At 41.9% G+C, this 27,718-nt stretch overlaps 1 protein-coding gene across 1 annotated transcript; it reads right to left on the bottom strand.

Moving 5' to 3' along the window:
- Positions 1-1,680: 1,680 nt before the first annotated feature.
- LOC122931439 (chymotrypsin-like elastase family member 1) lies at positions 1,681-21,558 on the bottom strand. Its single transcript, XM_044285511.1, has 8 exons — positions 21,519-21,558; positions 20,623-20,726; positions 12,341-12,441; positions 9,998-10,123; positions 7,278-7,414; positions 3,157-3,302; positions 2,289-2,438; positions 1,681-1,757 (listed from the first exon to the last, which is right to left on the bottom strand). Exons 1-8 carry the CDS (start codon positions 21,556-21,558, stop codon positions 1,749-1,751), a joined length of 813 nt encoding a protein of 270 aa, XP_044141446.1. The 3' UTR covers positions 1,681-1,748.
- Between the last annotated feature and the right edge of the window lie 6,160 nt (positions 21,559-27,718).

The following is a 27,718-nucleotide window of genomic DNA, read 5'->3' on the forward strand; positions in this document are numbered from 1 at the left end:
AGAAAGAAAGAAGAAGAAAAACCTTTTTTTAAACAAACTGTTGACCACTCCCATATCTGAAAAAAACTTTAACCACACCCATATCCACTAATTGGACCTAATCAGATGCATATATATTCCCAAAAAGAAATAGGCTACTCATTCCCACTGATGAAGGAGCAGGAAGCTCTGAAACGCGTATGGGGCATTGAGTAAGCCTATGACATCTAGCTAGCAACGAATAAGAAGGATCCCACAACTACAGAGGAGCTCCGGAGCTATCTATCCACTTCCCTCCTAAAAAGCTACAGCGTCTCCACTTCCCACCATTAGCCTCCACGTGGCAAGCTCCATCAGCATTGAGCGGGAGATCCGAGGAACGCAGGTGACGTCACCGGAAGTGACGACACCTAATAGCAACCAACGGCCGGAGATACCAGCGAGCGGGAACGGCACACGTGGACATCGCCGCCCGGACAGGAGCCGCTGAACAGCGCATCAACAGCCGCAAGGAGGGTAACGTACCTGCTTACTAAGCAGTCTCTATTCCACAGCCCACCAACACTGGATCTGTAAATAAATAATCAATACCAGAATTGGATTGAGTTTTAAACCCAAAATCTTGGGATATATGAATTAGACCTTTTATAGGAAGGAGCATCTTTCTCTCCCAACAGGATTCCACACCATTGACACTGTACCAGGATAATATTGGCCACCATATCACTGGTCATTACAATATAAGAAAAATACTTTTTTTCAGCAGATTATCTGTTTCTTTTTCCAGCAGGATTCATCCTTTTTTTCCAGCAGGATCTAATTGAATTGACATTTAACCACCCTCATATTTTTCACTCATATATTTTTTATTGTATTTTTTATATTTGTGTTTTTTATCTTTTAATCTTTATTACCATCATGTACTTATTTATCTAATTATGTACATATACAGCCATTATATTTAATATATTTTTAACATCAGCTATTCTTTATTAAACACTATTTTTCCATACACCTCAGGTGTTGAGTGCCATCCCTCTACTTTCACTCAAGTTATAATCTGTTTTCCAGTTGTGCATGTAATGGATCCATGTACATAGGCCTGATGTATAAGGCACATGGATAATGGAAGAATACAAATAAGACTAATACACATTGCATATCATTAATCACACCTTGTCATTAGCCACCTAGGCTTTGTTCATATTCTATAATTGAGCAAAAATCACTTTTATAATGTAAAACTAACAATATGCCCATCATGTATAAGTCAGGTGATTATGCTCTCATGATATATTGCCACTGTTTTAAGAAGAAGTATACATATGCACATTGCTTAATGGTATATCTACAAAATGTACCAAAAACAGTGAGGCAGAAATAGTTTTTTTTCCAGCAAACTCCTGTACACCATGAATTAGGAGCATACTTATTTGAATACCAGCGGTTAGAGGGATCAAACCAATGGACACCAAGGACTGGGGTAACATGATACATACGACCTGGGTCTAAGGGCAACAAATCATCGGATGCTGGGAGCTGGCATCAGTGAGCTTCTTGACACAAAGTTGATAATAAGAATGAACTGTATTAATTAAATGTTGAGTGAGATGTTCCCTGTATAACCCCATGTATCATACGGTACATGAAAGTAAAGAGTGAAACATTTACTTGAGGTAAGTACTTTATTAGGAATTTGTAATCATTAAAAAACAGGTAGTTTGTAGGTCGTTATCAGGTTTCCTTCTAGGGTAAAAGTGGTGATCCATTTAGATGTTCTGCAAAAGAAAGCATGTATAAAATGTCTGTTTTAACTTGTATATGTTATATCTCTACAGATTATTTTATAGTTTGGACATTCTAAAACAGATCAATTAACCCTCAGCCTAAATAACCTTTATTATGGTTCTATCAGGTCATCAAATGCCGGTTGCTCATTTTTAAAATAGATGAGTTATTCTTGTGCTTACCTATCAAATTCTGGTTGTGATTTTTCCTAGGTCTGGAAGATTAAAGCATCGCCCATAATAAAGTAAAGCTTCATACAGCTGACTCAAGTGATATAGAGCTATGCTTGGCATCCATGAAGTAGTACTGTTGCCCAATTTTGATTTAAAAGATCTAATGTGTTGTCTAACTGTATGTATTATTGAAGGTTTCATTACGCATGGTTTCATGGCACCTCTTCTCTAAAGCACCGTAATCAAACGTTTATTGAAGTCCAATCAAATGTTTTGCAATCATAGTCTATACTGATGCGTAAGCAGGTATTTCTGGGCATAATATCAACATTTGTATGCATCACTTACGCTGTTAATCCAGGAGATGTAGTCGGAGACTTTGGTAAATACGGCTGGTTTCTGGTAGTAGTTGCACCCAAGAGAAGATCCAAAACTGACAATACCATGGACTTGGTTCACACCATTAACAGCGCAGTTAAGGGGTCCACCGGAATCACCCTATAGAATAAAACAAAAATTCCATTTGACATTACTAATATCTGCTTTACAGGACAATGTAGAATTAATTAAACAATGACCATCATATGGTCAACATATGTCTCCAGGTGATTCATGTACTTCATCTCATGTTGGTAGAACAGATTTAAGAATTATGGTTAATGCTTACACTAACTACGGATGTAGCACAGTTAACACTCAAACTCTTAAATTTTTTAACTCATCGCGATATCCTAAAACAAAAGCCATTGAAAAGCAATTGAAGGTGTCGGCTTAACACAACTAGTTTAGTTAGCACATCTAGTTAACCCCTTCGCTACCAGTGTTATACATGTACAGTGGCACCCTGGCAGGGTCTTCAAACATGGCGCCCGCTCGTGCGTGCAGTGGGTTCCATAGCCTGTGGGTCTCTGGTGTTCAAACAGCAGAGGCCCATGGGTAATGTCAGCGACCTGCAAAAATGCCGATCGCAGTCATTAAAGCCTGGTCAAGCACAACCATGTCATCTAAACGCTGAAAAGCTCGATTACAGGGTGGTCATAACCATGAAAATGAGCAGTGTATAATGAAATGGAAAAATTAATCCAGCAAGCAAAGGATGCAATATGGATAATAACCATACATTAGTAAGTGGCTTGTATTAACTTCCTCTACAAAATAAATGCTTTAACTCTACTACATCTGTGAGAGGTAAACATTATAAGAAGATGCAACTTACATTGCAGGCAGACTTGACTCCATCTCCACCAGCGCAGATCATGGTGGTCTTGACAGTGGTGCCCCACCAGGAGCTGAGAGAGCAGGTTGAGTGGGCAACGACGGGCAAGGTGGCTTGCTGGAGAATAGTGGCAAGAGGTCCACCAGCTGTAAGGAAATTATAATTTATTATATTATTATGTATTATAATTAGTGTTGAGTGAATTGAAGAAGCACGAATATCGGGGAAAATGTAATTCTCCGCACAGCCGAATTTGCTAAAGCTTCACGGTAACTAATTGATTTTCCCTGAAATGGCAGTAAAAAAATAAAAAAAAACATCCTTTTAAGCACTGAGAGCTGGCTGCCGCCATCTTGATTGGAGATCCCGCTCAAAATCCCATGTGTGGTGACTATTGATGTCACCATGCAGGCTGACGTGGTGACGTTATCATGGGCTGCGCAAGATTTCACGCTGGATCTTCAATCAAGATGGCGATGGCTGGTTCTTCACGATCAAATGGATGAGATAAGTGTGATTTTGTTTTATTTTTTTAATTTTACACTTTAATATTATTGTCAGATGCCCCGATCAGCGATGAATGTGGTATCTGAGGGGTACAATGATAGGGAGTGGCGCAATCGTCACTCCCTGTCATTTTACCGACTACTTACCAAGAAATGTGCTTCGTGACAAAGTAATTCGTCGTGAAGCGAATTCTTCTGTAAAATTCAGCGAAGCAGCCTTATCGAATTTTTCAATACTTTGATCATCTCTAATTATAATCATTGCAATAAAATGTGATTCTCTTGTTTAAGTTACATTTCCTTATAGATGTAGCTACTTCACATGCGTAACTAGAAACCAGTGTATTTCTTGAAATTCAATTTGGGTCTAATTCTGATGCTAATTCATATGTTGCAATATAGCCATGGTGTCGATGCTGTGTTGGAACACCTATGGCTTATTTTCATCCTGCAGATCTTACATAAGGCAATAGTTTAGTCTGCAGGCACCGTGGAGATAAGTTACCATACAAGATATATCCACAAAGAGCTTCTAGCAGGCAAGCTTGGTCTAGGTCCGACATGTTTTGAGTCTGCATTAACAGTATTAGCATTATTACCTGTTCTAAAACTGACAACAATAATCGTTTTTTTGGAACTTTTAGCTGTACATTGGCTCTACTCTTTATTGCCGTCACCACTACTCCTCTTCTCTGATGTCATCTCCTCCTCATCAGCTTTATGGTGCCCCTCACAATTCTATTCTTTGTATTTGCCCTGAGTGCCACTGTCACTATGGCTACCAGGGCCACTGCTGCCACCACCAACACAGCTATGAATTCCTGAACCTCCTCCTCATGGTAGTCCAAACCCTGACTTTTCTCACACAACTCTTCAACAGGAAGACTATCTTGAATATTTTCCATAGCACATAGTATGTTGTTGGCTCTTCTTAAGACAAAACAAGGCTCCCAATTAGGAGGGTGCAGTAAAGCCAGGTATGATGTAAATGAAAGTTTTTTTGGGTCTGCAAGGAGGAGCAGAAGGAATATGCTAAACCCTGGCTAAAAGGCACAGTGTCAGACTCAGACATCATCAGCATCATCCTGCTGTGACTGAGATGATGAGAGAGCCATCCAGTTCACAATGTCATCTTCTTTGTTTGGAAGTCAGGGAGAAATGTGGCCTGCTGCTACTACTACTGGCTGGACAGCTGGTGACAACAGTGCCACTGATGTCTGCAAATATAGCCACCTACATTCTCATTCATGTGGCCCTGGTCTTTCATTTTTCATTTTTTAAACAATAAGAAATCATAGGTTTGGTACACTGACTACTAAATGAGGAAAATTGGCAACAGTTTTTTGGAAAAAAGGTGCAATAGGACAACCTTTGCAGCAAAAAAAATAAGCTGGCTGTAATGAAGGAAAATACGCGTATTTGTACTCTTATTAACAGTGTAACAGTAGAAAATTTGCAACTAGACTAGTTTTCTAATAGAAATGTACAATTTCAGTAACTAAAGTATAATACAAAAATGGTAATTATTACTGCCCCTACACGTTACAAAAAAAATTCAATGACAGTTACACCTTAAGCCAGTGATGGCTAACCTCTGGAACTCTAGCTGTGGTGAAACTACGACTCCCAACATGCTCCATTCATTTCAATCGAGTTCTGAGGACACCCAAGCAAGTGTGCATCTTGGAAGTTGTAGTTCATGGATGTCAAACTCATGGCCCTCCAGATGTTGCAAAACTACAACTCCCATCATTCCCTGATAGCTGTAGTATGCCCAGGCATGATGGGAGTTGTAGTTTTGCAACAGCTGGAGGGCCACGAGTTTGACATCCCTGTTGTAGTTTTACCACAGCTGGAGGGCTGGAGGTTAGCTATCACAGCCTTAAGCCAATAAATGCTATGGTTAGAAGGTAATTGTGGCCATAATGCATGTTGGTTTGTTTAGCAGTGGTGGTAACTGTGCTAAGTTTTGTTCAACATGGCTGGAAAGTGCAAGGATAGAAATATTTTCAACTATATTTGAAGACCCACCTAAAAACTTCTAGATGAAGCATGGGTGCATAGAGTGTGTCAGAGTTTGAATTGGGTGGCCCACAGGCACCCCGGTTCTATGTCATTTGCAGGTCAGTATCTCATATGATATTGAGCTTTACAAATTTTTACCACTTTGCATTAACTTGTGGAGTGAGCAACAGGTGAGGCGCAGGGCAGAGATGATGGGCGTGGTAGTTGTAGCCTGAGATGGGTAGTGGTAGTCCTCACTTTGTCACTTGCCGGGGAACCCTTGCTTCCTTCAGGGCATTCCCAGACTTTCTGCCCTTGATTTTAGGTGGTTGGCAGGGTGCAAGGCAGAAGTATGGATGCAGGGCTAGTGGAATTATGATGGAGTCGATAATCAGGCCCTTAGGCTCAGGCTCTTTCTTTACTGAATCGATGATGAGAGTTGTAGTACATATAGTCACAAAAGGTGCAGTTCCAAAGTATATCACGGTCTCCATCCACTTGATGTGTGTGGGCCGAAACTATGATGGCAGTAGTAATCCCTGACTCTCCTTCTAAGGAAACTTTGCAGTTTCTCCAAGCAACCATAGGTATGCTATACTGTACATGTTAACTACTTCTGCAATTCCTGGGCTGAGGGGTGCTTAATTTAGATCTGGATGGCCAGTCCATCCCAGAGTGTGGGTACTGGAGGTATAACTTTTCCACAGTAGCAAAATCTTTCTGCCATAAACAAGCAACTACCTTGGTGTTTTTATCTTGCACAGCTTTGGGGTTCTGGACCTTTTAAGATGGCCGGTTTGTTTCCTTCAAGGGCACAATGATGATAAAGTTTCTTCTTCGGCAGCTGAAGTCTAAGAAAGAAAGGTTCTCTGGACTTGGGCCTAATTTGCACATGTAGGTCTTGTCTGTAGCTTTGCTAAGACTATACTCTAATTAGGCAAGAGTCTATCACCCTGGTAACCTAACCAGTCTGCCAGTTTTAACCATATATTGTCCATATATTGCTATTTGGTACACAAAGTGCATAAAGAAATAAGTACTTTAACAGGAAATCACAACGTTGTCCTCAGGGGCACTGCGCTTGGCCATTTCACCCGAGTATATGAATCTATAGTGTGTGGCCCAGATTAATCCTATGAACAGCATAAACTTAGGCTTTCTAGACCTCCACCAGATTTATCACAGGGCCTCAGGCTGGATGATGAATGTGATGTAGGGATAGGCCATCAATATCAGATTGATGGGGGTTCAACATATTGCACCCCAGTTAATCTACTGTTACCTTTCAGCTTTGGAATTCTGCACCGGACCTACACAGTTCCTTCCATTGTGTAGTGGGCTGAGATGGATTGAAGTGAATGAGAGCAGTGTGGAGATACCAGCTCTTTTTACTCACTACAGAATAGATATAGCTGTGTAGTTGTGGTGCTGGCATCTGGCACAGGAAGCAGCTGATCAGCAGTGGTGTGGGGTTTTGAACCCCCACCAATCTGATATTGCTGGCCTATTCTGAGACTAAACCATCATTATCAAAATCCTGGACAACTCCATTGATTTCTTAAAATATAGTCAACCTCCTTGTTTAGAAACCAGTGTATAGAAAGAACTTACTGCTGGTTCTTCCCCATCCAGTAACAACACAGTCGTAGTTGTGGGCCAGGGTAGCTCCACTGTCTGGCAGAGTGGCCGGTTGCACAGCACTGTTCAGGGTAGCACTGGAGGCCAGCCACAGGATAGCAATATCAAATCTGTATGGGAGATGATACAAACATACAATATTAATGGACATAATTGAGAGTTTTAATCATTGAAATATAATCAAGGCATTGTGACTATATTAGCTTTGCTTCTCATGTCATATGACGTTCTTTACTGGTGCAGATTTTGAAATGTTTGGTTGTAACCCCTGCAGATAAAGCATTGTATACAGTGAATGCTGCAGTTGACTCCAAGCATGAATTCACATCAGCAGATATTAGCTCTTCTGAATTGAAATGGACTACACGTCTCAGCACTACTTGCCCCTCCCAGCCCCTGCAGCCTAGAGGAGGAGTAGCAGGGGGGAGGACTGATTGGCGGAGCAGGGGATTGTTGGACAAGGCTGGAGAGAGAAGAGAGGCAGGGGTCATCTTGAAAGCAGCTGCATGGAGAGTAGACAGAGAGACGTTGAGTGCATTACAGAGAGAAGAGATTCCTGTACTTGGGCACACAGCACAGAGACCCAAAGACAGCATTGACGGCCCACCATCTCTCTGTGAGAGAGGAGGGGACCCTGAAACCGCAATCTCTGCAGAACAACCTGATTCTAAGGAGGTCCTGGTCTGTATCACAGGAGGATTCTGCCCCCCACTCCATTTGTGTCCATAGTTCTGAATGCTGTGGCCTCTAGCTGGATGCTTGGGTAATATTGTGTTAGCTGCAAGAACCCATGAGTGCACCTTGCTGGGACTAATTGTACTGCTACTGAGGATTTAGTGAGAGAACTCTTCATGAGAGGAACAGCAGTAATTAAAGGGAACCTGTCACCGGGATTTTGTGTATATCGAGCGGAGGACATGGGTTGCTAGATGGCCGCTAGCACATCCGCAATACCCAGTCCCCATAGCTCTGTGTGCTTTTATTGTGTAAAAAAAATGATTTGATACATATGCAAATTAACCTGAGATGAGTCCTGTCCCTGACTCATCTCACGTACAGGACTCATCTCAGGTTAATTTGCATATGTATCAAATCGTTTTTTTTACACAATAAAAGCACACAGAGCTATGGGGACTGGGTATTGCGGATGTGCTAGCGGCCATCTAGCAACCCATGTCCTCCGCTCTATACACAAAATCCTGGTGACAGGTTCCCTTTAAGTGCACCAATGGTTTAAAAAAAAAAAATGTGTCAATGTCCACCACAACAGGATCCCAATGTTTGGACACAATCAGAAGCAATCTCCTTCACGGTATGAGGACGAGGGATAACTATTACGATCGCTCACCCCCATACAGAATCCTTGTTTCTGGGCAGGAGATCGCTGTTTAGACCTCACAATCTCCTGTCCAGAATTGATGATTGGTGGTGCCTGCACGAATGGCAGGATTACCTAATGAATGTGCGTTTTGCTTGTCCACCAAGTGATCGCCATCACATTTAGATGGGCAGATTATCGAGAACAGTCGTTCTCAATAATCTGCCCAAATATTGGGCAGTCTAAGTCCACCTTAAAGACAGTGGGAGTAATTTATCTAACTGGTTTAAAGGAAAACTGGCTTTTCCTTTACATCAATTTGATAAATCCCCCCCAGTATCTTAACCCTTTGTAATCCTTCCATATTATCTCAGATAACATTACTATTAGTTATACCAGTTAGGCCTGGAATATAGTCCATTCCCACCACTTTGGGGCTCCATCCTACAGAACTGTAAATGTGCTGTTATGTGCTCTGTGCTCGGTTTTGTCATTTCCATCATTCTTATTCAGCTCACATTGTTTACTCTTCCCAAATAAATTAGTTTATTCATTTAACTGGGGGCTTCCTGAGTCGGCCCATGGCAGAAAAAGAAGACTCATGCATTCATATAGAGCTCCCAGCAAGATTCGGGTGGAGGCACTGCACCATAGTGAGGTGAGTTACAATGCACCCTGCCTACAGAGGGTGAGTGTTACAAGTACATTACTGCAGCCTATGTGACAGTTGGCGCTAAATAAACAGCGATTAATAAAAAAAGATAAAAATAACAACAGCTCTCGGTATAATAGTAGTAATAAAAACAGTATAGTAGTGTATAGAAGTGTTAATTCTAATAATACTTATTGACTACTGACCTGTTTGTAATACCACTTTCCTCTCCAAAGTTCTGAAATGCCTTGGTTACTATCTGCTATCTCTCTATTAACCCTTTCCTTGACCCCTTACAATCTGGTTTCCCTACACGCTACATAAGCTGCTCTTTTCAGTGTCAATGATCTCCTGATGGCTAAATCTAACAGTAAGCACTCTCAACTCATTCTTCTGGATCTCTCTGCAGTATTTGACACAGTAGACCACCAACTCCTATACAATTTGCTTCTATCTATTGGCCTTGAAGGGAATTTCTCCCTAAATACCAAGAATACCAGCTAACATGGAAGATGTGCCCTTGTCAGCTGAATCTAATGGTGCTGGTCTCATCTCGGTCCATGGCCGCTTTGCAGAGAAAACAGCATTTTAATAATATGCTGAATTTTTGATAACTTTGCATCACTATTTATTTAATAATGGTCGAATAGAAAAGTTTGTATTATATCTTAATGTAAGTCCATTTATTTGCTTGTGAAAACTTTTTGTATGTCAATTTCTTACCCTGCAGCAACATTGTTGGAGTTCCATCTATTATGCTGCTTGATAGAAGAGACGGAAATGTACTGTTCAGTGCCATCGCTGGCACTAAGGCTGTGTTCTCCAAGGGCCACACGGAAGTTAAGAACTCTTTGAGGGAAAACAAGAATGACATTTATAAACCATATAGAAAAAATATGTTCAGTCATGGAAAACCACTTCCATATTTTGTTGTGCAATAACACATTGCATGCTTCAGAACCACTGGTTACTAGGTGTGCTACATAATACCACACGTATTTCCCTCTGGTGAGGCATTTATCATGTGGTGGAAGTTAATACAAGGCACTTACTAATATATTCTTATTATCTGTATTGCTTCCTTTGCTGGCTGGATTAATTTTCTCATCTCATTATACACTGCTCGTTTCCAGGGATTATGGCCACCCTGCAATCCAGACTATTTGGTGGCTGGCACCGTGGGAGCATGCATAAGCTGGTGCTTTTTTCTATAGTGTGCAAGCATGGCCACCACTGATGGATTGCAGGGTGGTCGAAATGTCTGTTATACTGTAATAAACGTTTTTGCACTGTCTAGTAATATCTACTTATGGGCTCATTCACATGACCGTTGTTTCGGTTCGGATCTGAGACGTATTTTTTGCGGCTCAGATGCGGACCCGTTTGTTTCAATGGGGCAGCAAAAGATGCTGACAGCACTCTGTTTGCACCTGGGACTAGCTCTGGTTGGGGCCTCTCTGCTCTGAACTTCCTGTCTGCCGAGAGGAGGAGCTGTCTGCTGATTCCACAAGGCAAGTAAGGGAGCGGTGCTCTACATCACCTGAAGCTGGCTTGCTGAATCACACTGACATGTAGCAGTAAGCTGAGGTATTGTTGTAGCTTTTTCTGATTATTTTTTTTTAGCTTGCCTGTGTAGATCTTGCTCAGTGCCACTTGCATGCCTCCCAACGGTCCCTCCTTTGGAGGGATGGTTCATCTTTTTGACCCAATCCCTCTGTCTCTCTTTGAACCTTAAAAGTCCCTCTTTTTGACCTGGGAAATTAATGCTTAAAGGGCTTCTGTCACTCCTCAAAAGTAATTTTTCATTTTTGGGCCAATTAAAATCCTTATAGTGCGATTTTTCAATATATAGTGCTCTCACCCTTTTCTGTTGTCTAGTTTCTTTAAAAACCACACTTTTATAATATGTTAATTACCTCTCTACCAACAGGTAGGGCGGTTACTTGCTGGTAGCCGCTGCATCTTCCTTTAAAAAAAACGCCCCCTCCTCCTGTTGATTGACAGGGCCAGACGGAAACTAATTGCTGGCATATATTGTCCGTCTTTACAATTTTCAAAGGTTGGGAGATATGCACTTGGTCTATCCCTATCTGCTTCATCTGCTATTCTTACAATGTGTCTGTATGGTTTTCACTATCTATCTCTCAGTATTTTCCTTATCTCACTTCACCGGGCTGATATGTATCAGGTTAGTTTGAAGTGCATCGCATACACACCAACGATGCAGGAGTTACAAAAAACAAAGTTGCATAACTGGAATACCCCTTGAAGGGGAGTTTTATTTTACTGTATGTATTTTGGCCATATTACCAGGGCTTCCAGCAGTTTCACTAACACTGAACTATACCCCAGAAAAATATAACATAATGGTGGAGATTTATCAAACTGGTATAAAGGAAAAGTGGCTTTGACTAGTTTTACACTAGCGCTTTTAGATCCGGCATGGTTTTCCAGCAGGGCACAGCCTGCTGGATCTCTGTGGATTTTCTCTGTGGATTCCACCTTTCATGTCCACAGCTCTTTTGGAAAATGAAAGGTGAAATCTCATTGGTGGCTATGGGCAACTAAGCTAGTTTCACACTAGCATTAGACATCTCTGTCAGGGAGCAGCCTGCTGGAGATGTCTGGATCCACTGGCACTGCCAGATGTTACTTGATACCTGCTGGCCCATTTAACTATAATGGGGACCAGTGAAGATCCGGCTGCAACCTGCACAGAGTTTTTTTGTCTAGCCCAGTATTGGCATGTTTGCCAGGTAGTAGCCAGATCTACACTGGTCCCCATTATAGTTAAATGGGCCAGCAGGTATCAAGTAACATCTGGCAGTGCCAGTGGATCCAGACATCTCCAGCAGGCTGCTCCCTGACAGAGATGCCTAATGCTAGTGTGAAACTAGCTTAGTTGCCCATAGCCACCAATGAGATTTCACCTTTCATTTTCCAAAAGAGCTGTGGACATGAAAGGTGGAATCTGATTGGTTGCTGTGGGCAACGAAGACAATTTTCCTTTACATCAGTTATCATAAATCTCCCCTAATGAGAAAATATTAAAAACGACATGATTACCTGTCCACACAGTGAGCAGCGGTCAGCACGCGGTTAGCAAGGATCAGGGAGCCTCCGCAGGTGTGGTACCAGCTGCTGCCAGACTGATACTGAAGAGAAACCTGGAGAAAGCCAATAATAGGAAAATTAAATGGAAATATGCGGAGAAAATTAAAATATAATTTTTTTTCTAAAATGTTTGTGATTTAGTGGCCTATTTTTCACATTCACCATGTGGCCTTGAAAAAAGACATAGGGCCAGATGTATCATTAGCTCAAGACAAAAAACTGCACAAAAATGTGCGACTGTTATTGGCTCTGCGCTATGCCCGCCAGTTTTCGGAAAGTAGGCGCATTTTCTTATGTAAATTACCGTAATCTCTAGACAGATTTACTATTGCGACAATTTAAAACAGTCGCAAAAAAATTGCGCAATTTCACTCCAGTGAGGACCATGTTTATCTTATGCAACTTTATAATAGAACATGCGACTTTTTCGTAAAGACGTGCGACTTTTGTAAAGCCGCTTACTGAAGGATAAACTGCTACCGTCAAACCACATTTATCACAGTATTAAAGGACCATTAATAAATCTGACTTGGCCAAAAGTGACTTTGGACATATGTAAAAGTGGAGTAAGATGTAAGTGTAATGGTAAATCTGGCACATAGTACCACACATTCACACAGGTACACTCCTGCTGTTTGGAATAATACCATATATATGCTTTTCATATAAAAGGTTGAAAGGCTTTAAAGCCTCGGACCACATTTTAGATTTTGGAGGCCTACTTTTCTATTGCTGGTTTTATAGCACCATACTGCTAGAACAGATGTTGTACAGTACCAGAACCTTAGAAACACCCATAAAGTGATGACATTTTAAGATGTTGACCCACCCCTCTCCCCAAGGTATTTATCTTTGGGAAATTTGGACATTTTATACTTTTGCCTAAGCACACACCTGTGGATGTATTTACATGCACAACTGAAACACACTGCTTCTTTATGTAGCATCATGGGAAAGTCTAAAGAAATCAGCCAAGATATCAGGAAAATAATTGTGGACTTGCACAAGTCTGGCTCAACCTTGGGTGCAATTTCAAGATACCTAAAGGTGCCTCGTTCATCTGCACAAACAATTATACGCAAGTACAAACAAGATGGGAATGTCCAGCCATCATACCGCTCAGGATGGAGACGGGTTCTGTGTCCCAGGGATGATAGTGCTTTGGTCCGTGCATATCAACCCAATAACTAAAACAAAAGACCTTGTGAAGATGATGGAGGAAACTGGTAAGATTGAGTCAATATCCACAGTGAAACAAGTACTGTATCAGCATGGGCTGAAAGGCCACTCTGCCAGGAAGAAGCCATTACTCCAAAAGAAACAAAAAAAGCCAGATTAATGTTTGCAAATGCACACAGGAACAAAGACCTACATTTTTAGAGACATGTTCTGTGGTCTGAGGAAACTAAAATCAAACATTTTGGCCATAATGACCATTGCTACGCTTGGAGGAAAAAGGTAGAAGCTTGGAAGCCTAAGAACACCATCCCAACTGTGAAATACGGGGGTGGCAACATCATGTTGTGGGGTTGATTTTCTGCAGGAGGGACTGGTGCACTTCACAAAATAGATGGAATCATGAGGAAAGAAGATTATGTGGAAATACTGAAGCATCTCAAGACATAAGCCAGGAAGTTAAAGCTTGGGCAGAAATGGGTCTTTCAAATGGACAATGACCCGAAGCATACTGCCAAACTGGTTACAAAGTGGCTTAAGGATAACAAAGTCAATGTTTTGGAGTGGCCATCACAAAGCCCTGATCTAAATCCTATTGAAAATTTGTGAGCAAAGCTGAAAAGGCAGGTGTGAGCAAGGTGACCAACAAACATGGCTCAGTTACACCAGTTTTGTCAGGAGGAATGGGCCCAAATTCCGACCGACTATTGTGAGAAGCTTGTGGAAGGATATCCAATATGTTTGACCCAAGTCATACAGTTTAAGGGCAATGGTACCAAATATTAATGAAATGTATGTAAACTAAAGTAATAAAAATGCCTTAAAACATTCTCTCTCGCTCTCTCATTATTCTGGCATTTGGCGGTACTGTTGGGAGGCATGTTGGGTGAATGGTAGTGGGGGGGGGGCGGCGGTGGGTTGGGGGGGTTGACGGGGAGGGGGCCCCATGGATCAGTTTTGCACCGGGGCCCCATGGATTGTGTGTACGTCACTGCATAAGTGTAGATGTCAGGAGTGGTGAAAGGTTCTCTCTCTTTTTTTTTTTTATGGCATTATAATTATTGTCTCTATTCCCAAACCTACCCTCCCTCTCTTGCGATGCGTCTCTAAACCCTCCTCAAGAATGAAGGCAAAAAAAAAAAAAAAAAGCAAGAAAAAAAAATAAAATAAATAAATAGATATGTAAAGTGTGTGTGTGTGGGGGGGGAAGAACAATAAAAAAGAGCTACCACTTCCAATCTCCCCATATCCTAGACCATTTTTCCTCAGAATATCTTTGGTTATATAAAACATTCTCGTATCTCTTGACCTTATTAACCAAATATAACCACTCATTGAGCTTTGGAGTAGTTTTTGAAGTCCAGACTAGTAAGCAACAGTCTGGCTAAAAACATAATTCTAATAAAAAGAATCTTTTTATACTTGGATGTTTTCCTTAGCTAGGTCACTCAGTATCCGGAATTACTACCCTCAGTTTTGGGTGATAAAATTCTGTATTGAACCCCAGTAAACTTTAAGAATTGGACACAACCAAAGCATGTGGAAAAAAATCTGCTCGCTTTGCATCACACTGTGGGCAATTTGAAGTTTCTCTTAAACCACATTTATTGAGCCAACTCGGCGTGATATACACTCTGTGCAAAATATTAAAATGTACCAATATGTCATTCGAATTATGAAATACTAATCTTAAATAAGCAAATATCTTTCCCCATTCCTGTAACGTGACCTTTGGACAATCAATTCCCCAAGCCCTCTGACCCAGGGAGACATCCTTATTAAATAGTGCCTTAACCAATAATGCATATAGTTGGGCGATCTTGCCCTTCTGGCCTAGACTCTCTACCACAACATTCACAGGTGAAGAAGTGTCTATCTCCAACAATAGAGCTTCTTTTACACAAAAGTGCTGAATGTATCTGAAAATACCTGAACCAACTTAAATTAAGGAAAGGTGAAAGGTCCTCTTTAAAGACTTTACCATATTTTTCACTCTATAAGATGTACTTTTTTCTCCCCAAAGTGGGAGAAAATGTCAGTGCATCTTATGGAGCAAATACTAATGAGCGCTTCCATTAGTACAGGAGCTCTTCCTGGTCTTCTGCAGGTCTCCGCACACTGTGCTGTCACCTGCACACAGTGTGAAGACATCGGCGTGCCCTCTGACCTCATGCTGTGCAACGTCAGGTCCCAGCACATCGTGGCAGGAAGACTAGGAAGAGCGCTGGATGTTAGGCGTGGCGGCATCCATTGCAGGATTTTTTTTTCTGCTCTGGGCTCTGATTAACATGGGGGTCTGATCTGAGGTCTAAATGGGTCTCTTATTCACACTGGGGCTCTGCTCTAAGGTCTGATTGGGGGTCATTCAAATTGGGGTCTGACCTAAGGTCTGAATTGGGGCTCTTATGAACATTGGGGATCTGATCTGAGGTCAGATCAACATTGGGGGTTTGATTAGGGTTCTGATCTGGGGTCTAATGAAAAATACATTTTTTCTTGTTATCCTCCTCTAAAACCTAGTTGTGTCTTGTGGACAGGTGCATCACATAGGGCAAAAAATATGGTATATTAACTACAGCTAAAACTAATAACTATAACTATTTGTAAAACAATTTTTAAATGACGAAAATGTATTTTGTATATTTTACACACATAAAAAGATTACCTACTCTAACTATATCTTAGCCTAACTTTTCAAATATTTTTATATTATATATTCATTATATATATATATATATACATATATACATACATATGTATATGTATGTGTATATATATATATATATATATATATATATATATATATATATGAGATGTGGGGATTTTTTAGATTCAGGGCAGGAAGGGAGTTAATGTAATGACAGCAGGAACAGTTTACACTGTGTCGTGAGGTAACTATGAAACTCAGCAGGGTCCCTCTCACTCCAAGCAATAAAATTATACGGCAGAGAAATGGACCTTGCTGAGTTTTATAGCCTTCTTTTGGTTACATTTTTTCAACTTTAGACTGTCCCTCAGATCAAAAGCCTGGAACCACTTTCTATAGTTCTTGAGAACTTTACTGAGGCTGAAGCTGTGTATTAACAGCGGTAGGTGGCGCCAACAGATCGTACTATAACCTGTCACTTACATATATGTCAGGTTACAGTTAACAGCCTACGGTCACAATGTATATATTCATGCAACAGTTTGTAAGGGGTTATTCTCACGCTTGCCTTTGATGCTATTTTTAGACACTTGCATTTGAAACTGATACAAATTAATTAATGTCAACCAAAAGAGGTTCCTTTAAAAAAAAAAAGAGAAGAGCTACTTATGTGTAGATGAGGGACAAGAACTCCAAAACAGTTGTTTACACAAGAGGAGTCTCTTTGGCTAACATGAGATAATTTTCATATTTTTCCTTCAGTAGGGCATAAAGATTCTTAAGCCACATCTCTTTAGCTATACACCACTCTTCATCAGTTTATCAGCTGAATATGTCAATATATCAGCATTAGATTAATTCCAGTTTTCTGCAGGATTTTTGTTTTCTTCACAGACATTCAAACATCCTGCAGACTGACAAACTGTGAAGACAAGATTAGCTACTATTTACTTTTAGCATCCATTTAAGGTTTACTTCCGTGAGTGAATCATTTTTGTCATACTCATCTTAAAGGAGAATATTAGAGATGAAATTCGTTTCAGGTCAGACTCAAGAAAATCGCTCTGCAGGATCAATTCAGGTACAAACCATCTTTCTCTCCAGCCTATGCATGGCCACCTTAGGGAATTTTCCCAGTGGGAAGATTGCAGCCTAGTTCTAGTTCACTAGTTTCCTGTGAAGGTGTGCCAAATTGCTTGCTTGTTCTGTGTATTGACCTCTGCTTGATGTTTGGATTTTGAACCAAACTCAGCTTTTTCTAACCTTTGCCTAATCTCCATACTGACCCTGTGCTACCAGCCCTAACTTTGAAATGTTTAGTCAACTTCCTGTACTCTGTCTTCCCTGGCCTTATCCTGATCCTGAATATGCTTTTGTCTGATCCCTTGGTGCCCCTCAGTGTCCTTTGACCCCCATAGGATCAGTGGTCACTCAAAGAGAGACTACTCCAATAGGTAGCCACCTGGTGGTTCCCCTGCAGCAGAGTCCAGATCCCTGTACATGGGTTAAATAGTGAAGACCTGGGGAGCCATTTAGATAACACCCTTATGTGTAGCCCCAAGTAATATATGTTCATGTGACATAATTAATTTGTATCCGCTTAGTTAAAGTTTGCTCAGGCCATAGAACCACTGTCCCACTCAAGTTGGGTTTGCCTGAAGTATATAAAGAGCTGACTAAGCGTGGTGACCAGGAGCAACTGCTGCAATATTTAAACACTATCCCTGCTTTGCTGGGCTCTGCAGTGGTACTACCTTCACAGTCTCCAGGTAGGAGTTCTGTTTTTGGAGAAGGTCACCTTCTATCTATATTAGTTCTCTCCTGCTGGGATTGCTGTGGCTCTGACTTCATGCTCCTGTGATTGACCACATCCTCACATGTTTATGTTCACCTTCTATCTTTGCCTGAGACCCAGGCTATGTCTGTCTATTTTAAGGATAACCATGACAGTGGATTAATCTGGAAATCCTCCTCACCAGCTGTAGCTAGATTTTTCTTTGTGAACAGGAAGAAATTATTCTGTTCAGCTATGTATTGAATACTGTGGTCTGACTAATATCACAGTATAGAACAAATATCCTCTGCCAAGACGTTTAAGATTGGATCTCCGAGGGGCTTACAACTTGATGCCTATCTGTGAAAGTGATGAATAGAAAACAAATTTTAACACCTATGACAACCACTACCAGTACCTTGTAATGCCATTTGGCCTCTGCAATGCTCGTGCAGTTTTCCAAGAATTTGTTCACAATTTCTTCTGTGACCTACTTGTATGTCTGTCTTTTGGTTTATCTCTGGACTATATCCTGGTCTTCTCTGGTCTTCTCTCCTGATCTGATCTACATTGTCAGAGCAAATAATACTGTCTATCAAAGCAATAAAAAAAAAAAAGCCACGAGGAGGAAATAACTGCCTGTAGAGCTCAGGGATAGAGTTTTGAAAGTTTCCAAGAGCAAAGTGGCCACCATAATTTTTAAATGAAAGAAGTTTGGAAGAGCCAAGACTCTAGAGCTTACTGCCCCACCAAACTAAGTAACTGGGGGAGAAACTCCTTTGTAAGATAGGTGACCAAGAACCCAATCATCACTCTTGCTGAGGTCCAAAGATCCTCAGTGCAGAAGGGAGAAACTTCGAGAAGGTAAAACATCACTTCAGCATTCCACCAATCTGAGCTTTATGGCAGAATGGCCTAAGAAGCCTCTCCTCAGTAAAAGACACATGATAGCCCATCTGTAGTTTTCAAAAAACACCTAAAGGACTCTCAGACTGTATGATACAAGATTTTCTGGTCTAATGAAACCAAGATTGAACTTTTGGGCCTCAATTCTAAGCATCATGTCTGGAGGAATCCAGGGACCACTTATCACCTGCCCATTACCAACCCTACAGCGAATCATTGTGGTGACAGTATCATGCTGTGGGAGTTGAGGGAAAGCTGAATGGAGCCAAGTGCAGAGATAGTATGCTCAGGACCTCAGACTGGGATGAAGGTCATCTTCCAACAAGACAATGACCCTAAGCACACAGCCCAGCCACAGCCCTCACTTGAACCCAATCAAACATCTCTGAAGACAAATGGCTTTCTGGTGATGGTCCCCATCCAAACTGGCAGATCTTGAGTGGATTTGCAGAGTAAAAAATCTGCAAATTGAAGTGTGCAAACCTTGTGGCCTCATACCCAAGACTGGAGGCTGAAATCACTGCCAAAGGTGCTGAGTAAAAGTAAGGCTCCTTTCACACTAGCGTTCGCTGGTCCGCTCGTGAGCTCCGTTTGAAGGAGCTCACGAGCGGACCCGAACGCAGCCGTCCAGCCCTGATGCAGTCTGAATGGAGCGGATCCGCTCAGACTGCATCAGTCTGGCGGCGTTCAGCCTCCGCTCCGCTCGCCTCCGCACGGACAGGCGGACAGCTGAACGCTGCTTGCAGCGTTCGGGTGTCCGCCTGGCCGTGCGGATCCGTGCGGATCCGTCCAGACTTACAATGTAAGTCAATGGGGACGGATCCGTTTGAAGATGCCACAATATGGCTCAATCTTCAAGCGGATCCGTCCCCCATTGACTTTACATTAAAAGTCTGGACGGATCCGTCCCAGGCTATTTTCACACTTAGCTTTTTTTAGCTAATATAATGCAGACGGATCCGTTCTGAACGGAGCCTCCGTCTGCATTATTACGATCGGATCCGTTCAGAACGGATCCGATCAAGCGCAAGTGTGAAAGTAGCCTAAATAAATATTTATGTCAAGGCAATATTTTATATATTATAAATATATAGGTTTTCCTTTTCAATAATTTAGCAAAGATTTCGAACATTCACTTTGACATTTTTATCTTGAACAAAACTCACAGAGAGCTGAAACATCACTTTTGGTGCAATAAAGGATCATTCACTGGAGTGCCGCCTGTGTGAAGGAAGCCCTCAATGGAGTTTCCAACACCAATAGAGCTGCTTTATTTCTTTGCTCTAATAGAACACAGTTTTGATTGGCGACTGCAGCATATTTACAATGTCTATCAGTTTCTTTGGCAGTAAGAGTCCCTACCTGTTTGCTTATGAAGGAAATTAATGCTGCTGTTGATTCTTTGTTGTTGCCCCTATAGATTTTACTCTATTAACTCGCCCCGTTCTGATTGGCTGCTATGTATATGCGCAAGCTCACCAGGAAGTCAGCATGTGAATAATTTATTTCAGTTACTACTAATGAAAATTGGCAGCAATTAAACCACTATTAGCTCATCAGATAACAGAAATAAGCCTACAAAAGGTGTAATATGGATATGGAAAACCATGATTCTTCTTTCTCTAATCACTGTAGTGAATATTGGTTAACAGTATAGATATATATATATATATATATATATATATATATATATCATGTCATATCCTTCAGTACATAAAAATGAACACTGACCTGCCAGGGCCAGGCGTTCTTTCCTGCGTTAGTTCCTCCTACTACACGTCCATTTTCATTGTCAATGTCTTCAAAATAGCTGATGTCATCATCGTGACATTGTCCTATGGCCAGAATTATAGATATGAAAATTGGAAAACATTTTTTAAGCCTTTCTTAAATTCAAGGGCATATTGCATATCTTCTAGGTTTGTGGATCAACAGTAGTTATCTAAGGGTACTTTCACACTTGTGGCAGGACGGATCTGACAGGCTGTTCACCCTGTCGGATCCGTCCTCCCACTATTCCGCCGTGCCGGTCCGGCGCCGTGCCGGTCCGGCGCAGTACGGCAGTTCGGGGTCAGAGGCCGCCGGACTAAAAAGTCGGACATGCAGGACATTTAGTCCGGCGGCCTTTCGCCGTGCACTTCCGTACTGCGCCGGAGCGCCGCCCGTGTCCCCATTATAGTCAATGGGGATGGAGCGGAGGTCCGGCGGCACGGCGAAATAGCGGAAGGACGGATCTGAAAGGGTGAACAGCCTGTCTGATCCGTCCTGCCGCAAGTGCGAAAGTACCCTAAAAGAGGTTTTGTATTTGGAGAGAGTTCAGATGTAAACAATATATCCACAATATTACTTATAATGTTACGTATAATAAGAAGAATCTACATTTAAAATTACATTGTCAATTTATGCTATATAAGTGAAAATGATCAGTGTAAATTAGTTTCAATACTTTTTGGAAACTTATGATATCCATACACACATATTAGATAGAGAGCTCCCCCACATCAACATGGCAGGGTGCGCTAGCTATAATGTGCATGTGCAAACATGTGAATGACTGGTAATGATCAGTACGTTGTCTTACACATAAAAAAATCTAACATGGCATGGCAAAATATGGAAGAACTTACCGCAAATGACAAGAGCAGTAAGCACGAGAAGCCTGAGCATTGTGAGATGATTCCTGAGAACTCTGCAGTGCAAACCCATCGGTGGCGTCTCCTTATATACCATTGAGAAATGCTAACTGACAGTGGGAATATTGCCAGGTGTTGTAGGTATCATTTAGGTCGAGTTTTCCACAAGGACAAGCAGATTATAAATATGCTGTTATAAGTATAGTTTTCAGTTTCCAAAAGCATGTTATATACATTTACTAACATTGACTATAATTAGCCAAACTGCATGGGATTGACTCAGTGACCCTGTTGCAGCCATAGAAAGAGGACTGGAGGATCATATACAGATTTGTGCAATTTTACCTTAGCTCTAATGAAACAAATTCAATACAATTCAATACAATATCACAACATGCTAGATATCTTGTAACACAATATTGAAAAATCATGTTGTTTGAAAAGCTGGTCATCTCGTGACACACATATCAGGACATGTCTAGTCAAGAGGAAAGGTACGAAATGACACATCTATATTCTCCTTAGCGGAAAAAGACTGACATGATAGTTCAATACATTTTCAATTTATTGTTAGATATGCATCCAACATGTGACGCGTTTCGGCTCTAACACACTATTGTAACTAGAGTGCCGACTGAGTGTTTCTACAACATCTGTATTCTCTATCCTCTGTTCCTTGCATTGCATCATCCCACTTCCTTCCCTACATGATTTGGCTCAAGCTGCTTCAGATTGTACTGTGCATGTTACAAACTGGCACATGTGCAGTCCAAACGCAGGCAGAAGGAAAAATGCCATTTTTTCTGGGTAATTGGCAACCCTGAACGATTGCCAGGTTTGCCATGGACACTAAAAGAACTTGTGCATCCTGTATATGGTATACTCATTTTTTCATTTAGTTTTACAGTACTTCATTCAAAGGTTCTTGCAATTGTTTGTGTAATATGAGGGAGAGACTTCTCTCTTTGTACTGTGCAGAGCAGCTTAATAATAATAACACAGTATGCATACTTAAAAAAAAAAAAATATGCGTAAAGTGTAACTGTCACTTGGGTTTAAAGAGTCTTCCATCAAAGCTGTTACTGAGCATAACTGAGGAGAGTATGTCTTTAGTCTACAGCATTTTACTGAGCACTGAAGATGCCTGTGTGTGTAACAAGTCAGATAGACAGGGTGATGGGCCGTGATAAATAGTGCACAAGGAGGCAGAGAGCGGGGGAGACTTGCTGCACATGTACAGAGAGAGAGCTGAGAGAGAAGAAAGCCAGAAGGAGATGTGCTGAGATTCTGATCTTACTGAAAGTTAACGAAATCACTGAGGTACGACTACCTAAAATTTAACCTTTATTGCGGTCACTTAAAAATTCCCTGAAAGAGGGACACCTAGTGCAACAAAATGCAAGACAAAAACAGTACAACAAACATATGAACGAGCAGGATTAGACAAGTGGATCAATATGGGATGGAGAAAAAAGGGGGGGGGGGGGGGGGGGGGGAGGAACGCGTCAGGGCATACGTGCCATGACCATTTCTGTCCCTGCAATATCCCTTTTTACCTCCTCCTCAGCCCGGAGATGTGTCTTGATGGTAGGCACACTCCGTCCACGTACCTATACTGCCTATCCTTATAGTGCCCTTTACATACTATCCCATATGGATGTCCGGGTAATAGTAAATGTAGAAAAAGATACCGGTTAGATAATCACGTGTCCCGACGCGTTTCCCCCCCTCCTCTCATTGAAGGGGTTCATCAGGGGACAAAGTATATGCCAAAGACAGATATCGATAAATCATACAACTGGAGGCCAAAAACACAAAAGAAACCCAAAGACCAAATGACTGACTAAAGACAAACGTCCGCACTTAATTGTGTAAAGATCAACGGATTTCAAACCAGTGAAGAATATACTTAGCTGGTCCACAGGGAAGATGTCCAGGTCAGCGGTTTCTAGGTGAACATGTTGTCAGGGCCTCCAGGGGGCAAGATGTGATATAGCTCCAATTTCTGTGGAGTTCCCACCAGATTTAAATAGCCAAATGGGGCTTGTCCCAATCCGAGGGGCCAATCAAGAGTACTGGTGTTGGTCATGTGGTCCTGTTATGGGGAGGAGCCAAAATAGGTTGCAGAAAAGAACCTAATATCCCCTAAATAAGAGGACACTAAAATAATCTGGCTATCTCCTAAACCTAAACGACGGGTGCGCCGCATATTTATTATCGAATATGCGCAGCCGTTACGATAATGCTGCTTAGGCCATCATAGGGAAAGGGTGGAACGCACGCCGAAAGTTAAAAATGGCCGTGCGTTCCACCTCCAGCCAATGGGGAAACAGAGCCCCATTGGTCCTCCCCCATGCGTCACAGGAGCACACGTCACTGAGGATGGAGCGCACACAACCAGGAAATGTTAGTGCGCTCCACACTCAGCCAATACGGGGCCACTGTGCTACAGGAAGCGGGAGGATGGAGCGCACGTCACTGAGAGATGTTCGTGCGCTCCACCCACAGTCGATCCAGGGCCACTGCCGCTTCATGCACAGGGATAAGGTTGTTCGAATATATGTCAGACATATGATTATAGGGTATCTGGATAAAGATATTCAAATATGTATCCACCATATGGCTACCTAAACACCCCCATTGTTCACAGGGCATAAAGAAGGGGCCTAGGGCTTTAAGATCCTTTCAATGTGGATCTATCAGTAAATAATAAACGAGTGAATTTATTTTGCACTGGTCTTACGCCGGCCCCTTCATTATAACAGAACATCATTTTGGTGAACTCCACAAATTAATGAATATTGTCAGTCAGTGCCATGTTAATGATGCACAAAAAACCGGATATTACAATAGATGTGATATGGGTAATGGATAAAAACTACCCCTACGATATACATAAATGTGACACTTTACGTGTCGATGATCAATTCTATCCATTATTTTAGGATCAGGTGCATGGGAGTATGCTGAGTAATTCCAATGACATACGTGCAAACTTAAGCTTATTGATCTATAAAAAGCATGTATATACGAGTTTTTCATTTAGACCCCTCGGTGACTGGGACCGCAGCCGATGGATCCATTCGGCTTCCTTCTGTAGGATCTTGCGGTCCCAGTCCCCTCCTCTAGGGGATGGTCTGATTATCTCTAAAGCCGCGAATCTAAGTGATTTTGGGTCCCCCTTATGGCACTCCCAGATATGGTTAGCCACAGGGGTTTCTTTCCGTTTTTTAATATCGTTAATATGCTCAAGGATACGTCTGCGGAACTCTCTGAATGTCTTTCCCACATAGTCAAGCGGGCATGTACACTGCGCCAGATAAATCACACCTTTGCTCCTGCAATTGGAAAAGTCTCTGATAACATAATTAATACCCGTCGCTGAGCAAACATTGATTTTCGTGTTATTAATATAGCTGCAGGCCATGCATGCCCCACAGCGGAACGTTCCCAGAGGTTTACGGTCCAGCCATGTCCCCTCAGGGGTTGGTCGTACATAGTGGCTGTGTACTAGGCGATCCCGGAGACTGCGGCCTCGCCTAAACGTGATGCTTGGGCGTGCAGGAAGTACGTCCGCAATGCCTGAGTCCATCAGGAGGATGGGCCAGTGTTTCGTGATAATCTTACGGACCTCCTTATTCATGGTATCATAGGTGGATATAATCCTCATGATGTCACCCTCCTTGTTGTTTAAATCCCTGGGTACCAGTAGTGTTTCGCGGTCCCTAGAGACTGCACTCTGGAATGCTTCCCGAAGTACATTCTGTGGGTAGCCCCTAGTTCTAAAATGATCTTGTAGTTTTCTGGACTCTTGGAAAAAACTATCATGATTGGAACAGTTTCTTTTCATGCGTAAATATTGCCCTCTTGGAATGCCCCTCTTCAAACTCTTGGGATGATGACTCTCCCAATGAAGGAGGCTATTGGTGGCGGTTTCTTTTCTGAAAGTAGAGGTCACTAGTCTATCTCCTTTTTTGGTAATTCTAATATCCAAGAAAGTGAGAGACTCATGGTGGAACTCGGAAGTGAATGCCAGACCTAAATCGTTGATATTAAGTGCCTTTACAAATAGCGCAAATTCTTCATCATTACCGTTCCAGATTATAAACACATCATCGATGTATCTTGTCCATAAAGTGATCTTATCTACCCACCAGGTCTGTGTGTCTGGAAACACCACTTTATCCTCCCACCAGCCCAGGAAGAGATTAGCATACGATGGGGCACAGGAACTCCCCATCGCTGTCCCCCTGAGCTGGTGGAAGACACGCATGTCAAAAAGAAAGAAGTTGTGAGTGAGAACAAATTCCAAGAGCGTCAAGACAAATTCGTTGTGATGCCTATATGTGACGGCCCTGGTTCTGAGGAAATCAGATACCGCTTCCAGACCCCTTTCATGAGGAATACAACTGTACAAAGATTCTACATCTATGCTTGCCAGTGAACAAGATGTTTCGATACTGATGGATTCAATCTTTCGTAAAAAATCCATAGAATCTCGCGTATATGAGGGCAGAGCTGATACGAAACCCTTAAGTACATGGTCGATATAGATCCCACTGTTTTGTGTTACCGAGCCCACCCCCGATACAATAGGGCGCCCCTTTAATGGAGAGGTGCCCTTGTGGATTTTAGGTAAACCATAAAAAGTAGCAATCTGGGATGTGCTCGGCAACAGAAAACGGTATTCAACATCAGAGATGACCTTTCTAGAGAGGCGATCCTTCAAAATATTCTCCAGTTCTTTCAAGAAAATATCTGTGGGGTCCGAGGGCAGCACTCTATAACAGCCGCGATCATTCAATAGGCGTTCACACATGTGTTTGTATTCTATGTGACCCATAATCACTAGGTTCCCGCCCTTATCGGCAGGCTTGATTATTATTGTAGTATCTTTTTCAAGTCCCCGAAGTGCCTCCATCTCCTGGCCAGAGAGATTGTGGAAATGTGATGAGTTAGCGGGTAATCTTTCAATTTCCTCTGTGGTCATTTGTAAAAATATTTCTATATGATCATAGTTCATCGGAGGTGCAGGTTTTTTACTTTTGGGTCGAAGATCAGTAAATGGACCTTGACCAGGTGTCCGTGTACCTTCCTCCATTAGATCACAGAGGATTTTGAAATCCGCATAATCACTTAGGTAACATGACTAGGAAGGCTGCTGTTGATGAGTTACAGATCATAAATCTTTCCACACGGACCCTTAGTGCCATTGAAGAGAGTATCCTCAAAAGGGGCTTATCCTTTGTTCCTACCACTAGGTTTGATGCATTTGTGTGGACCAAAGATCTAAATTTATTTTCAAGGAAACTCAAATGGCATAAATTTATGAAAAATAATAACAAAGCTACCTGTGAGCAATTGGGGTTACAAGAAAGTGATTATGCGGATTTCAAAATCCTCTGTGATCTAATGGAGGAAGGTACACGGACACCTGGTCAAGGTCCATTTACTGATCTTCGACCCAAAAGTAAAAAACCTGCACCTCCGATGAACTATGATCATATAGAAATATTTTTACAAATGACCACAGAGGAAATTGAAAGATTACCCGCTAACTCATCACATTTCCACAATCTCTCTGGCCAGGAGATGGAGGCACTTCGGGGACTTGAAAAAGATACTACAATAATAATCAAGCCTGCCGATAAGGGCGGGAACCTAGTGATTATGGGTCACATAGAATACAAACACATGTGTGAACGCCTATTGAATGATCGCGGCTGTTATAGAGTGCTGCCCTCGGACCCCACAGATATTTTCTTGAAAGAACTGGAGAATATTTTGAAGGATGGCCTCTCTAGAAAGGTCATCTCTGATGTTGAATACCGTTTTCTGTTGCCGAGCACACCCCAGATTGCTACTTTTTATGGTTTACCTAAAATCCACAAGGGCACCTCTCCATTAAAGGGGCGCCCTATTGTATCGGGGGTGGGCTCGGTAACACAAAACAGTGGGATCTATATCGACCATGTACTTAAGGGTTTCGTATCAGCTCTGCCCTCATATACGCGAGATTCTATGGATTTTTTACGAAAGATTGAATCCATCAGTATCGAAACATCTTGTTCACTGGCAAGCATAGATGTAGAATCTTTGTACAGTTGTATTCCTCATGAAAGGGGTCTGGAAGCGGTATCTGATTTCCTCAGAACCAGGGCCGTCACATATAGGCATCACAACGAATTTGTCTT

Source organism: Bufo gargarizans, chromosome 3 (genome assembly GCF_014858855.1).
Source record: "Bufo gargarizans isolate SCDJY-AF-19 chromosome 3, ASM1485885v1, whole genome shotgun sequence".
Lineage (NCBI taxonomy): Eukaryota > Metazoa > Chordata > Amphibia > Anura > Bufonidae > Bufo > Bufo gargarizans.